Source organism: Meriones unguiculatus, chromosome 16, assembly GCF_030254825.1.
Source record: "Meriones unguiculatus strain TT.TT164.6M chromosome 16, Bangor_MerUng_6.1, whole genome shotgun sequence".
Classification (NCBI taxonomy): Eukaryota; Metazoa; Chordata; class Mammalia; order Rodentia; family Muridae; genus Meriones; species Meriones unguiculatus.
The window spans coordinates 47,804,914-47,821,632 of record NC_083363.1 but is presented as its reverse complement, the minus strand read 5'-3'; the positions used below and the strand labels follow the sequence as shown (position 1 = coordinate 47,821,632).

General features: G+C 38.9%; 1 protein-coding gene across 2 annotated transcripts in view; it reads left to right on the top strand.

Annotated features, from left to right (window-relative positions):
• Col19a1 (collagen type XIX alpha 1 chain) overlaps window positions 1-16,719 on the top strand; it is a 324,630-nt gene that overhangs the window by 167,020 nt on the left and 140,891 nt on the right. For both annotated transcript variants that reach the window (XM_060369802.1, XM_060369801.1), the window contains exon 14: window positions 5,551-5,604. In XM_060369802.1, coding sequence (XP_060225785.1) covers window positions 5,551-5,604 — 54 coding nt within the window. The remainder of the gene's footprint in view (window positions 1-5,550; window positions 5,605-16,719) is intronic.

Genomic DNA, 16,719 nt, shown 5'->3' with positions numbered 1-16,719 from the left:
CATTTTTTAATTGGATTACTTGGTTTGTTGGTGTATCACTTCTTGAATTCCTTATATATTCTGGATATTAACCCTCTGTCAGATATAGGGTTGGTGAAGATCCTTTCCCAGTCTATAGGCTGTCGTTTCGTTCTGATGACAGGTGTCCTTTGCTTCATTTGCTGAACTATGTTCATAGCAGCTTTACTCATTAATAACCAGAATCTGGAAACAACCTAGATGTCCCTCAAATGAGAAATAGACACAGAAACTGTGGTACATCTACACAATGAAATACTACCCCAAATTTAAGAGTTGGTTTAATAGTGTGGCCCGTTTGCAGAGTACCTCTTGTGGGGCAGGGCTTAAATTCAGCTAGAAGAAGAAGGAGAAAGAGAAGGAAGAAGGAAGAGGGAAGAAGGAAGAAGGAAGAAGTAAGAGGAGGAGAAGGAGGAGGAGGAGGAGGAGGAGGAGGAAGAAGGAAGAGGGAAGAAGGAAGAAGGAAGAAGGAAGAGGAGGAGGAGGAGGAGGAGGAGGAGGAGGAGGAGGAGGAGGAGGAAGAAGAAGTTGGTTACTCCCAAAACATTCATGTCAATTTTACACCAGATGGCCTCTTCCCTGCCTGACCATTATTGAAGCTCACATAGTTCATTTCTGGGTATGATTGATGATTGCTCTTCTCCCCAAGTTGGGTACATAAGATTTACAGAATTATGAGAACTAGTCAGTGGTCATGAAGCTTCCAGGTCAGTACCAACTTGGTTTCTCTCTGTTCTAAGGCTCAAATATATGGAGTCTTCAGCAATAGGGTCTTGCCACCAAATTCTGGAGGATAACATAAATGAAAGTACCACATGTTTTCTCTCACATGTAGAATCAAGGGGTGATAGTAAAAGGGTGATATTTAAGAATATGGAGGAGGAATGAAATAAGGAAAATTAGTTCTCTAATGCATTATTAAAACTAAGTTTCAGAAAAAATAACAACTATATGTGTGGAGAGTTGTTTTCTCAATATCATCACCAACCATTGCTCTGTGCCAATATTTTCTTCTTTGTGATTTTTGCCTACCATGTGTTTTTGAGCAGCTTCTGCAAGGGAGGTAGAAATGGACTATATATAATAGCTTCTATCTACCAGAACTCATGATCAATGGAAAGGTTAAGTACAGTAAATTCAGAATGACATTTACAAAGCCAAGTAAGACAGGATAAAAGAGTGGTTCTGAACCAAGTGCTGAGTTCTCACATTTAATTCAGGCAACCCACACTTTAGGCAGATATCTAGTTTTCATATTAAGTGATAAATAAGTGCATTGCTTTTATTTTACTAAAGAAATCTTATTTTATTTTACTAAAGAAGAATATAGGCTTAGAAAGAGTACAGGCTTGCATAACTAAATAATAAAATATCCCCCAAATTATAATTTGTCAGTTTGGGAAAATGTTGAGTATAATTGACGGATCTGTTTTACAACTGTCAATATTAAAAATGAGTTTCTTTGTAAATGTCAGCTAATGTTCAGTAATGCAGTGTAAAATGTTCTGGCGCCAAGAAGGTTGCTCAGTGGCAGGGAATTACATGCATAGCTCTGTGAGTCTAAGTTTGATTGCCAGCCAGTGAGTCAGAAGCAAAATTTCTGAACATTTGGATAGCATAGCAAAGATTAAACATAAGGTGTCACGGATGATTTTGATAAGAAGTTATTTGTTAAAGATTACATAGAATTTACTAAGATTTCATCAATCCACTACCCGGCTCCTTCACTTAGCAAAAGTGGGAGCAAAGCTTCTGACTGTGAGACACACTTTGGTTTATGCATGTGCCTAATTAGCATTATCATTGCAGGTAGACCTTTACACAAAGATTCTCATATTTATTAATGTGTTGAAGTCATTCTGAACAAAACGTACTATTTTGCTTCAGACTTCGAAATATAATTTTCCATACTTGTAAAGGGCATAGTTTTTAAATTATATTTCCAGGAATTAAGCACACTCCTTTGATGACTGTGTGTGTGTGTGTGTGTGTGTGTGTGTGTGTGTGTGTTTTAGAAATGCATGTTTAAAAACATTGGAAGATTTGTTAGTATTTGGATGAATATCAAAAATGCTGTTTATTGGTTTGACTATTCATGAAATAGAGTAATTTTCCTTAGGGCAAAAGAGAAAAGTTTAATCTAGAGCCAAGACTGTGTCATTCTAGTACAAAATAGCACATCTATGTAATTAGGCTGTAATTGATACTACTATATTTTAATTTCAACATTTGGTTTACCTACAAACATTAGGAATTTATCATCTTTGAGTTGGCTTAATTATCCAACTTTTCTTACTTATGCATGATTTTGTAAGTGGTTTTTAAACTATAAGCAAAACTGATCAGGTTCTCAGTCCCCAAGAGTTAATCCTGCCTAAGTTAGTAATAAAGGCTCAACATCCTTTGTAGCAATATTTCCCCCCAAATCAGATAAAATAATGAAAGCAATAAATGTAAAACTTTTATACATCAGATATGATGAAGCCAAGTATATGTTAATTAGCAACATACACAGAAATTTTGTACTAATGTTCAAAATGCTGTTACAATGATTTATATGATATGTTTCATCAGATTAAAGCTGAATGAAAATTTAAAATATATTGATCAATTTTTATTAAAAATAAACATTCATATGGCAAAGTCACCTATGTATGACTATGTTACCACTTATTGGGATTAAGGCCATGTGTTTTCAAATACGAACCAATAGGCCTCTTAGCTACAGAACTGAAATAATGGCTCACACAATTGCAGAGTAGCAAAGGGACATTATTCAAAGCAAAATTGTAGTGCAGATCATTAAAAAAAAAAGTTATCAAGCTATCGAAGGACCTCGTAATTGGTTGGACAGGGATTCGAGGAGGACATTGGTCACAAATGGGAATTGCACAGGCAGTTCTCTGTTTTGATTGGCAGGCTTAGATTCTGTAAACGTGCATGCCCAGTGACACAGGTGGCAGGCAGAGGATTCTCCCCAAAAGTGCGCTCACTCAGAGAACACAGTTTGCCTTACTGCACGTGCACCCCACTGTAGTTAATGTACTACTGTCTGCCCTTGTGCTCCGACATAATTAGATCGTGAATTGACCAGAATCTGTCTGTGCCTTATGGTCGTTGAGGGGAAGAAAAATGTAGTCTATTGTTTAGAGCAGGATGTCCCTGTAGCTCAGCACAGACGAGCTATCCCATTGCAAGTAGGGGACTATGTGCATTGTTCAGGGAAGTTGGGTGTAGATAACACATGTGGGTGAGAACCTCAGGCTTCCAGATGCCTTTATTACAAGAGGGGTTTATGCAGAGTCCAAAACAAAGAGAGCCCCTAATCGCTGAGACAATGCAGCCACTCCTGATGAGACCTGATAGATTATGATCAGAGGGAAGGGGAGGAGGACCTCCCTTATCAGTGGACTGGGAGAGGGACATGGGTGGGGAAGAGGGAGGTTGGGATTGGGAGGGAAAGTGGGAGGGAGGTACAGGGGGGATAAAAAGTGAATAAACTGTAATTAATAAAAATTTAAAAAGATCACACTATAAAAATGAACCCCAGGAGGCTAGCAGTGTAAATCAGTGGAAAAGGGTATGTTTTGCATGCAGAGGCTCGGAGTTCAGTTCAGAAACACACACACACACACACATTCAGTTCAGAAACAGCCACACACACACACACACACACACACACACACACACTCAGTTCAGAAACAGCCACACACACACACACACACACACACACACACATTCAGTTCAGAAACAGCCACACACACACACACACACACACACACACAAATCCTAAGCTTTTGATCTTCGAGACAGAGTGATTTTAGATTTACTTATATTGTTTATCTCAGATCATTGTATGCATGCAATATGTTAATAAGTTAATCATAAGTATTTTAAACCTAGTGTCTTCATCATCATCATCTTTTTTTTTTTTTTTACTATAGTGGATTGATTCCCAATGACAATTGTTTTTCCTTAGCCCGTAACACTCACATACCCTGTTGAATAAGACAGTTCCCACCTGACATAGCTTAGAGCCTGGCAAGAGGAACAAATCATTATTTAACAGCATTTACATGAAGTTGTGGTTTCTTTAAACGTTCAAAGCACAGTAAGCTGGACAGGCGAGTCAGGAGAGAGACCGACCGCAAGGCAAAGCTGGGTTTTCTGATGGTTGGCTTGGTGGTGACAGAATCGTGAGGAAGCTTTGCAGATAGGCAGGAAATGACCATCAGAAAAGCAGCAAGAATGGAGGGAAATAGACCTAAATATATATATATATATATATATATATATATATATATATATATATATATATATAAACACTAAGCGGGTTTGGAAGTTATATGTGAGGAGTGCGTTTGAGAGAGAAGAGTGGAGGATGTGAGTTTGATTTCTAAACTGAGCAACAAGACAACTGCTGTTTGGGCTTCCTGTGATAGGGAATGTTGAAGAGGAGTGAGGGAGGGTTCAGCGTTCAGTGTTTGATGTCCCAAATTGCAGATGCCTGTGGGATATCCAAGTGGGTGTGTCACATGGGCAGTTGGCTGTTAGATCTGCATACAGATAAAGAAAGGCTGTGGGTCTCGAAATCAGCAGCACAGAGTCATAAGCACCCAAGTAGAGGAGATCTTGAAGAGAATGTAAACTGTGAAGATGAGTGTAAAATTGTACAGGAAGCCTCTTTGAATGCTCAAAGGGGAGGAAGCAATAGGAAGGACCTAGAATGACCAGTAATAATTGGTGAAGATGAACAGGAGCAATACAGTCTGAGTTCAGTTTGAGAAGGAAATCTTGCAATAACAAATACCTGTAAAATCCAAGAGACGTGGCTTTCAAATTACCAGCACCTGGGATTTCCTGGACATTTTTTTTTACTCTCTGCAAAATAATGGCTTTCCTTCATCACTTGATAATAGAAAGCAAAATCATTCAGTGATATGTAAGATACCAAAAGGTTCGTGTTATAAATAGGCATATCTGAAGCCAATGATATAATCATGTGATTTCCAAAAATATACAAAGCTTCTGGAACCACAACTTTAACCCCAGCACTCAGGAGGCAGAGGCAGGTAGATCTCTGAGTTCCAAGCCAGCCTGGTCTACAAAGTGAATTTCAGGATAGCCAGGGCTACATAGGGAAACCCTGTTTTGAACAACAACAACAAAAAGATATAAAGCGACTTTCCACCAAATTGTAGTTTTGTTTATAGAATGTCAGTATGTAAAAGGTGCTTTTTCTGCTGGCAAATATTGCTGCTATCTATGTGTAATAGTTTAACCATTATGTGACTTTGATCATAAGAGGGTTTTTGGTTGTTTTTTTTTTTTTTTTTTTAATCTCTCACCTGACTCAGAACTTTATTATATTGGTATACTAATGCTACCAATATATGACTATAATATAAGGACATATTCATTAATATAAGGACTCAGATGGCTTAAACTTGTTTTGTTTAATCAGTCATTACCACATTTCTTCATGGCAGATGCAATTGATCTAGAGTGCTAACGTGTTCCTTTGCCTCACAGGGTTCCATAGGGATACAAGGCCCCCAAGGTCCACCTGGAAAAGAAGGTCAAAGGGTAAGTAAATAGGGAACATCTGGGAGAGTTTGCCAGCTCAGGGGATAATTACTTTTGAGCCCTAATAAAATAAAAACAAGCAAGCAGGTGTGCATAGGTTATCAGCCACAAAAGACAGAAACAGAAGAGCAAAGATTTTGACAAAGGTTTAACATCAGGAAATATGCATGTTTTCAAAATTGGCAGCACAAATGTACAGACCATTATTTGTATAGAGTCAATTAACCCTCATTTGGTCTAGAATACTTTGGTCATGGCTTCTATTCCTTAGTTAAGTTGCGGAGTGTCTCAGTGGAAGTCCAGGCTAGACCCACCTTCTCTATAAACTGCGGATGGTAGCTGTGCTCTCCACCCAAATTCACTAGTTGATATTCAGGACTCTTTGTAACTCACTATTGATCCTAACTGAGATGAGATAGGCAATAAAGGAGTATCCACTGTAATTGAAAATACCACAGTAACTCTGTCTCTGGCCAAAGCTGAGTCTCTGTGTCTCCAGCTAAGGGAAGCCTTAAGGGGTTCGAGCAACTGGTCTGCTTCCCTGGGACTCTTGACACACCATCCCTGGGTCATTTTGTTACTATCAGTTGACCCCAGAGTCTCACATGTTTTTATATGCTTTCTCATATGATTGATTATGACGTTTTTTCTGCTACATAAACCAGGCATTACATCATCAACTCTACAAGGCTAGGGACAAGGTTTCTGTAACATGGTTTTAAATGACGTGGCATTGGCTGCCGAAATAGAGGTCATGCTTTCTTTCATTGTCCAGGGTATATTTTAAATAGTTCTCATGTGTTCATATTAATCTTATTTCTACCCTCTGTGAAGTAAATCCAGTCCCTCAAATACATCACTGTACTTCAAATATTTGAAGACCAATTTCCAAAGTTCTGCCTTGTGGGGGTTAAGAAAGAAACAATTCTCTTTATTTATTCCTTTCGTTTTCTGTGTTCCTGGGACTGCGCAGGCTGGGAGTTTCTCCCAGGAAATACTAATTTACCCTCTGCAGGTATCAAGAATGTGACTAGAAATGTGCAGTCTTATCAGGGTGCATTTGGAAATGGCAGGTAGGCCCTACACCGTGGGCAGTGGACTCCCGCTGCAGCCTAGGACGCTGCTTGTCAGGAATGATGCTTTTGGGTTTTCGCTGGTGTCTGCTCAGGTAAACACTGCCCTCTTTTGTTTTAATGAGAGCATCTGCCCAGTTCATGCCTTTCCTGCTGTACGGTTGTCTGCTTATATTGCAGTGTTGAAGCAATCCTGGCTATAGTTCCTCTTCTGGGTTTCAGTCTCTAATATTTTATTATTTGGGCATTATTTTCTTACGAGTTTTGTTGTTGTTTTAAAGTACATGAGTCCCGTTCTTCAGTTAAACAGCTCCCATCCTCTGTATCATTGAAATCGCTAAAAAAATCTGAACAGAAGCAAACCTGACAACTAGGTAACAGCAGCATAGCCTGCCATTTTGTCATGGGCTTGAAACTTGGTAATCACAGCACGTGCAAATGTGAACTCTACTTCCTTCTCACCCACGTTTCTTAATTTGGTGTGTAAGATAATTATAAGACACTTGTATCTACTAGCTGAAGTGAGAAGGTATTCAAATGAGGGTTTTAAAAATGATATGCTTGAAATTGAAATTGTACCTTATCAAAGCTTGTATTTCGGAAGATAGGTCAAAGGATAATTGAAGCTGATGGATTTTTCATAACTGTAGAGGCAATTGTTTGAACTATATAGCTCAATCACTGTTTTAATGCAAAATACTCCACTCATAAAAGTGTGTAGTCCAAAATATTTTACATTACTATTTATTTTCTCTGTGAAGAGCAACAGCATCAGACAGTAGATAATTTAACCAATTTTATAGTCACTGTTGTGTATGTCTGTCCTTGTTGCGGTGGTAGATATTAGTAGCATTAACCATATTTAAACATAATTTCTGAATGTGTTCAGTGATGTTTCTTCACCATATAAGCTACTTAAACAGGAAGTGAATTAATGTGAGGAATGCACTCGTAGATTTATGTTTATGTTCCTAAGTAGCAACATTTCTCCTCTTCATGAGAACCATTCACTATAAAGATGAGACGCAAACATGTCTGAATGCCTGTGTACACACATGCATACATACACAGGCACACACAGCGCACACATACACGCACACATGCATGCATACAAACATACATGCACCGTCAGAAATTAAGACTAATAATTATTCCACTCAATTGAATTTTTAAATAGACTTATATAGAAAAATCCATGGCTGTAAAAGATGTATTGATCCACCGTCAACAAACATGTAAATTTGACTTCAGGTGTTTGACTCTTGCTAAGATTGCTAAAATGGAATATAATACATGTGGCAAGGCCCCAGACTTAACTTCTAGACACATTTTTGGTAAAAAAATGTTTCATGGTAGATGAATCTTTAACTTCTTAGACTCCTTCCATAATTACACACATATTAATATCTCACAATTAAGATGAATGCCAAATATTATAGAAGCACTTAAGTATTGCTGCAGTCATTTTTATTGATGTATAAAATTCTGGTTAAGGAAACACATACATATATTAAATTTATATGTATTGAGAAAATACATGTACACATGTATAAAAAGATATACATATATACATGCATATACATATATACATGATAAAAAGATTTCTATCTATTCAGTGAGAACAATGCTTTTACAGGTAGTTAAACAACTTTTTGAATTTTTTAATTACTTGATTTTATTTATCTCTTAAAGCTGTTAGACATTAGCTTATAAACTATTCATTTAATAAACTATAAAATTAATGTTATTATATTTAAAGACTGATCCTAACTTCAACTATAGTCTATGGCAATGTATATCTGAGATTTATGGGGATGTTTTTTCAACCTGATTTTCATCTTTGTTTTATGCCATTTACCTTAACTTTTTGAAATCTTGAAAGTAAAATATTTGACTGGCACTTTTATTGTTTCTTTGGGAGTAGGAGGGTGTCAAGAGAGGGTTTCTCTGTGTAGCCCTGGCTGTCCTGGAACACTTTCCGTAGAACAGGCTGTCCTCAAACTCACAGAGATCCACCTGCCTCTACCTCTAGAGTGCTGGAATTAATGGTGTGCACCACCATTTCCCAGCAGTACTTTTAATCTTATACACTTTATTAATCAACGCAAGTTTTGACATTTAGCTAATGATAAATATTGATCCTCTACTATGGATATAGTGTGTTTGAGTGTGGTGAGGATGGGCCACCTATGTGGAGGCCTGGAGGGTGTTCTTCCCATGGTGAGAACAGAAGAAGGAGCAGGCGGGAACCCAGGACAAGAAGTCAAAAGGAGAGTGCTTTAACAGTTTATGGAGAAGTCAGTAAGAGCCAAACTCACACCAGCGGCTAAAGAGATGTGACGGTGGTTAACAGTCATTCTGCACTTTCAGGAGTCCCTTGCTCGGTTCCCAGTACCTACACGGTGTGGGGTTTTTTCATAAAAGAAATTGTTCTACGTCTCTTTTTTAAAAAATGAACGTTTATAGTGAGTCAGCTTGTTACCCCACTAAAATGTACTAAAATATGTGGTTAGACAAAGATGGTATCTCATTCTTCTCTGTTACTAGAATCTAATGCTGGACAGAAATGCTATTTCCAATTTTCTCTACACTTCTCCCCACCCCCCTTAGTCAATGTATATCTGAGATTTACATTAGTCATCATACATTCAGGTTATCCTGCGTGCCTGTGCCTGTGCTCAGGCTTGGACACACTGTCTTGATTGCTTTCTCTGACATCGTGGTGCATGCAGATCTTACTTTTCCTCACAGTGCTAGGTCCCAGCCCTGTCCGGTCTCGGAATCTCTTACCTTCTACAGAGCACAAAGAACTGGAGCCACTCAGACCCCACCCCTGTCAGGTGCTAGCCCATTTCGGTTGCCCGGGTGTAATGGCAGAGGAACAAGATCAAGTTTCCTCCATGATCCTGGAACCAGCAAAACCATGGGAACACAGGGCAAGTAGTAGCATGTCTGCCTGCTTCTCACGGCCCAGGCAAGGTGCTGTGTGTTGTGGAGGTTGTCACATGGACTCTGGGTCCAGTCTGAGGACGTTTAAATCCTAGCTTTGCCGCTAACGAGCTGGGCGGTCATGAGTGAGTTCTCTGCACCTGTTACCTCGGAGATGCTAATACTACCCACCAACAGCTGCTCATAAGAAGTGTGAGCGCCAGAAAACACCATCATTGCCATTCCTAGCCTGCCGATGCAGAGATGCTGTCGAAAGGGAAGGCAAGGCAGCTCTCAGAACTTGATTAGGGTTGATTGATTGAGAGATTCCATTCGAGAAAACGACTTTTCACTGCTACTTCACTGAACCCATTTTACCTCACTTTCCCTTGAATTCTTGCTTTTTCTGGCTGTCTGTGCCCATGTTTGACAGGCCTGTGATAAAGACCAGCATTTATGTAGCATGATAAAATTGGTTGTTTCAGAAACCTTTACAAATCTGAAACAGATGTCTTTCTTCTCCTTTAAGGAAAAGGCGTGAAGATTGATGTCCTCCTTGAGGGAAAGCTGAGGCCTCAGTCTTTGCTTTATGAGTAAACAGTGCTTATGTATGAATTTACCAGGATTTTCATGGCAAGCACTTAGCTTTCCTTCCTTGCTTGTGTCTGATCTGGTTTACACGCCTTACCAAAGATAGCATAAATAGCACAGATGACGTTCTGATAATTACTGGGTTTATTGATCCCACTAAGATAAATGCCATCCAAATCACTGATTCAAGGAAACCAACAGATATTACAACACTCATTCAAGCCAGGTTTTCCTCAAGCTCATTTGTTTCTGTGGCGCTTAGCTCAGTTTCCATGTGCAATCATGCCTCTGTACCAGTGGCTCTCAGTCTGTGGGTCTTGAGCTGCTTAGGGGGTCTAATGACCCTTTCACAGGGGTCATATATCAGATATTTACATTACAATTCATAGCAGTAGCAACATTACTGGTATGAAGTAGCAACAGAAAGAATTTTATGGTCGGGGGTCACCACAACATGAGGAACTGCATAAAAGGGTCACAGCATTAGGAAGATTGAGAACAACTGGTCTAGATCCGATCCTTGTGCCTTTGAGGACACAGCATTCTGGCAAGGTGGGCTAGACCTGCCAAATATATACATTTTCTTTTGGTTTCATTTTGCTCTTAAAGCATTCTGGGTTTGTTTTGTTTTGTTTTTTGTTTGTTTGTTTTTTTCAGGATAGCTTATTTAGATGCAGTAACTTCATACCTATGCAAATCACCTCATAATTCCAGCCAAACCACCTGAAGAAAACCACTAGTTAAATTACTTATAGTTTCACAGATTTACATGAGCTTAAATTGGAGGGAGTGGGCGTTATTCCAAAAGCAGCAAATCATAATGAACTTGCAACTTCAGGAAGTCATTTGATTAATTTCACAAGCAATAAGAAAAAAAAAGCTGTCAGACACTGTAACACATGCCTGTAATCCCAGCATTCAGAAAGCTGGGGCAGTTGGCTCTCTGTGAGTATGAAAAAGTCAGCCTGGTCTGTATAGCAAGTTTCAGAGTCAGCTAGGGCATATAGTGAGAGTTTGCCAAGAGAGAGAAAAGGTTGACGAAGGAAGAAGGAAGGAAGGAAGGAAGGAAGGAAGGAAGGAAGGAAGGAAGGAAGGAAGGAAGGAAAGAAGAATAGTGACCTTGAAAATGCACCCTGGGTATATCCATAGTTCTTATGTTAACAGGGTTTTCCACCAAAAATATTTTTTAAACTATTTTGAGTCTGTTCCCACTTAGAACATAAATACAGGAAAAGAAGTACCTCCTGAGTCTGTATGCAAATATGTTGTATAAAGAGCTTTAAGATTCTGGATTCTACGACCCATGGTTTGTGCTCCCTGCAAGTGTCATATACTTGCAAGCACACGGCTGATAATCCTTTTTCTACTTTCTCATGATATTTTCCCCAGGAGGATTATCCTGAGCTTTCATAAGAGATACCATCTTTAATCCTGTCTAGAACTTCTAGATGAATGAATGAGAGGTTAAGCAAGCCAAGAAGGATCCAGGTCAAGAGCTTTATAACACTTTGCTTGAGTTTACAAGACTAAATATCAGACTCAGTGTATAAAAATGACCAAATCTGTATTCATCTGTGTATTCTGTGTATTCCATTTTGCAGAATTCCATAGCAGGCTTTTGGCATTTAGCATCTCCCAAATCTGCATCAAATATAGCTGCTGAAGCAGTGGGTTAAGACAGGAAGGCAGAGAAGATGCCCATGTCTGTTAATATCACGTAAATACCTGCAAGGGTGAAGCTGGGTATCAGTGGCAAACAACCTCTAGTTCTGCTTCTCTGTGCCTGATGGGAAACATAAATCCATCAAGCAAGATGTAGGGAGACAACTTCTAGCTCAGTGTAATTGAAGTTAGGGGAAAGGAGACAGCACAAGGCACGAACTGGACTTTATGAGAAAAAGGCCATCCTTTAGATCAAGTTAAATGTCAGGGCTAGTTAATGACAATGTGTCTGTGGTCTGTTGTGGTAAAATTCACTCTAATTAGTGGTGCCTGCCATGAATTTAAAGCAAGAAAGAGAAAATGCTCTGGAGTGACTGTCAGTGAGAAGGAAAAATGATTGTAGCTCATAGTTACAATTCAATACTTACGTAGATAGCCAGGGCACAATGAGTTAAGTTTCTCACATCCATCTAAACAACGGGCCAAGTGACATGATTCATGGTAGAATGAAATGAGTTTGCAAATTATCTCCATTTGGTGATTAGCAAATAAGAACCATTACTGGTTGTGAATAGTTTTTTTGTTTGCATGTTTGTTTGTTTTAGGTTTGTTCCTTTGTTTTTTGAGACAGGATTTCTGTGTTAGCAATGGTTTGTTTATGTAAATCCATGTAAGAGCCTTTCTGTGTCATCAGATGCTGGCTATGAATGGTCTGTTTATGTGTATCCATGTAAGAGGTGTTCCGTGTCAGGGAAAAAGTACATCATGGAGCCTCCTTCAAAGTGAAGACATCCTGTCTCCAAGGTCCAGAGATTCTGAAAGCCTCATAGGATCAGTAGGCCTAGTAAAAGGGTTGCCATTCCAGAACATCAAATTACCAAAGATTAGACAGAGAGAGAGAGAAAAATGAGAATTGTGGGGTCATTCTAGCCCATCAAATGAAACTGAACTCATAAAAAATCAACAATGCTCTAATTGAGTCCACAAGACAATATAAGATAGATAGATAGATAGATAGATAGATAGATAGATAGATAGATAGATAGATAGACAGATAGATATGAAGAAATAATATCTATTTTGTGGTGCAGTACTTAAAAAAAAAAAGCTCAGAGTTGCATATCTTTAAAATGGAGACCACTGAGAATTTAACCAAGCACTGACCTGAGATCCACTTTCGCTTTCATGTTTTAAGACCTTGTGTTAAAAGGGACAATGGCGCAGCCGATCCCTTCTGGCCTCCACACAGAGAAGAGTGCACATCTTCTCCCCATGCCCTGCCTCTTGTCGGCAGCTAATAACCAGAATTGCCTGGCCAGAGAGAAGGAAGCTGGATAGGTGGCTGTCAGAGCCAAGCTGTTCCAGCTGTGAGATTAGTTTAATTCATGACTTCAGGCAAACTGCTTCAAATTCTAATGTAAATTTGTTTTATCACAACTTAGCTCTCAGGTATATTACAGAATTAAGCCAGAGGCACTTTAAACATTCTGTGGCGACAGGTGTGCACTGAACCATCCTATAAATGTTACAGGAGCACAGAAGGGGGACAGCAAAGAGAAGAACTTTCTTTGAAGTGGGCTGTGCTACCCCTCACGCCTCACTGCCTTTACTTGGCCTACACCACACTGAGCCCCTTTCTAATAGCTTGTTAGCTTTGCTGGGGGAAATGTCAAGCTGAAAGTTTTATGCATTGAAAGACAGTGAATATGGATGTGGAGAGCTGCCAGCACCAAGGATGAGTGCAGGAACTACAACTAGAATTTTTTAAACACAAAAATGTGAGGCACTTGGAAGGTTTTGTTGTTGTTGTTGTTTGTTTGTTTGCTTTTATGGCCTAATGATTTAAAAGACAGAAAGTTACATTTCATACCTCACCTTTACAAAACTCTTAATCTTCAGTAACAGGAGAAATCTGAAAGCAAGTTTAATGTTTTCCTCTTTTTCAACAGGTCATACTAAAAATTCTCAAGGGTCAGTAGCAATTGCAAAATAAACATGAAAATGCAGCAGTTGAAATATAACTGGATTTTTCTCACATGGGATGCACATTACTACCCATTTTTTAAATTAAATTTTTATTTTTTTATTTTTATTAATTACAGTTTATTCACTGGCTGCATTGTCTTCCTCTGTGGATTGATAAGGCTGCTCCCCCATCAGGTGGAAGTGATCAAAGAGCCAGCCACTGAGTTCAATGACCTACCTTTACTTGTTTTCCTTAAAAAAATAAAATAAAAAATGTAACATTTCATTTTTTTCTAATTAGAAATCAAGAATACCCACTTGATATTTTTATAGGTTCAATGCAAACACATGCATAAATGTTTGCACTTATGTGACTGTTCACTATGGCGATCTTTATAGTCACAACAGAATGAGAGATGTGTTGCACAGCTGTCATTTGTGGTTCCGAAATCAAATCACAACATGTACACTGAGCATTAGCAAAGGTGGCTATTTGTATTGCTTGTGTCAGAGATGCTAGCAATATGTCTGTAAAATTATGAAAATATGACTAATGAATATCTAAAGAAACACCTAAACTAGAAAGCACATGAACTTATATATATATATATATATATATATATATATATATATATATATAAAGTAAATGCTATAAATGTTCGATCATAATGACACTCTGAGAAAAGCAATGCTTGGAATGGAGAGATGGCTCAGCCAAAACATCAGACAAGTAACCCGAAAAGTGTAAACAGAGTAAGATACTACTGAGGAAAATGACTCTATTCTTGTGATAATGTCTTCACACTTTGCAATGATGATATAGTTTGTGAAGTGTTCCATATAAAGTATTTTTATGCCTTGATACATGTACTTAACCATGTTAATAAGTTCCTTATCTTTGACATATTTGAAAGTATTCTTATAAAATAAATGAAACTAAAGCCTGTACAATGTGGGGGAGGGGAGAGCTAGTTAAAGAAGAAAAAAAAATGGGGATGAAAAACTCAGAATCCTGTTTTTGTGACATGCCATGGAAGTTAGCTACTCTGGGGTTTCTTAAGGGCATTGATGTAAGTTACCCTTATTCAAGTGATTGACTAAGGAAACCCATGAACAACTAAAGCCCACAGAGAAAGCAAGCAAGAAAGAAAATGTGACGCCAAGAGGAGTTTAGAATCAGTCCAATTCCAAAAGGCTCCTTGTGGCACATAGAGGCAAAGGGTTGTTCTTCCTCTCTCTGGGTTGGAATATGGGCAATAATTTCCCAGCTATCTCCCAACAGGCAGCTCCTCAAAACTAAGGAGACCTTTAGGGAAAGTTCAGATAGAAACAGGTAATGGCCAACTCCTACCAACCAAGCCTGGCTCTATACTAGAAACACACACACAAAAAACCAAGATGTCAGTGTGAGCTGAGTGGAATTTGATGGCTACTGAGCAGAAAGTGAAGACACCATAGTAAATTTGATAATCATATTTTCACAGGAAAGACAGGGGAAAGGGGGCTGTATGTGTCTTTTTAGGTACAGTAGATGATAGAACATAATTACATAAGCAAGTGAAATAGATGCTGTGAACACTGAGGAAAGCAAACGAACAGAGACACAAAGCAATAGACTTAAGTACCGGTAACTATGCAGGGGTGAAAATGACTAAATTCATTATATACAAATGTGAAACAGGAAAAAAAAAAAACCAACTTCTTAAGTGCTATCTGAACTAACAAATTCATACTAAACATTTGACCAAAGTAGGAAGCAGCAGTGGAAAGCTTTCTCTTGGCGATAAATCTGTTTAAAGTCTGAAGGGACCCTAAAAGCCAAGGGTGAGCAGAGCTAGAGAGACGGCTATGTGGTTAACAACACACTGGCTCCTCTTCCAAAACACTTAGGTTTGAGTCCCGGCACCACACTGTAGTTAAGAGCTGTCTGTAACTCCGGTTCTAGGATGCCGTGCCTTCTTTTGCCCTCTTCAGGCATCAGATACACGTGTGTTGCATGTTCAAACAAAATACTAGGACACATAAAAAGAAATACATCTAAAAGAAAAATAAATATTAAATGAAAACCATTTCACGGTTCCAGGCTAAGAAGCGCCACACAAGCCACTCAGATACGGGGTCTCGGCTAGATATTGACGGTTTATTAGAACGCCTCTGCAAGCTGATCAATCAGGGCCGCAGTAAGGACGCTGGAGCCTAGCTGGGACCTCCACAAGTCTCATGGCAGGGCTCTTATAGAAAAATAACCAGGTGCAAAAGACATAGCAAGGGCAGAACTCAGCGATATTACATCTTTTGGCTGACTAGAGAAAATGTTATTAGCTCACCTTTAAGCTGATTGGTTCTAGGTGAGGTAAATGAGGGTCTTCCATGTGCAACTGAGTGCAACCAGGTGTGCAGATAACAAGAGTGCAACCAGAGTGTAGCCAAGTGTACAGATAACCAAGTATGAATTGTGACACCATCGGATCATATAGTATAAGGTCAGCTCCACCCTCTGGCACGGTCTGTTGGTGTAGGTTAACTTAGCTCCTTGGCAGAGTTTCTTACTGTCAGCTACGAATAACAACTTTCAGGAAGCAAGGTTAGGTTAGAGGTTTAAAATTTTGAACTTAATTTCACCTTAGAAACAAAATGGACATTGAAATGGCTGCAGTTATGTCTCAAAGTAGACTTCAGTGTTCCAGGCTTCAACATTCACCTGATCTCTCAAGAAGGAAAATCAAAATTGGTTATCAGGAAGTCTTCAGACAGGGAAAATTCTAAAGGACAGACTGCAACTAAAGGACAGACTTCAGAAAAAAAAAATGTTCTAGGGACAAAGCCTTGAACTTGGGGTAGCCCCTACATCTGGGAGTGGATGAGAAGAATGTGGTCTCAGTAAATGCTACCAATT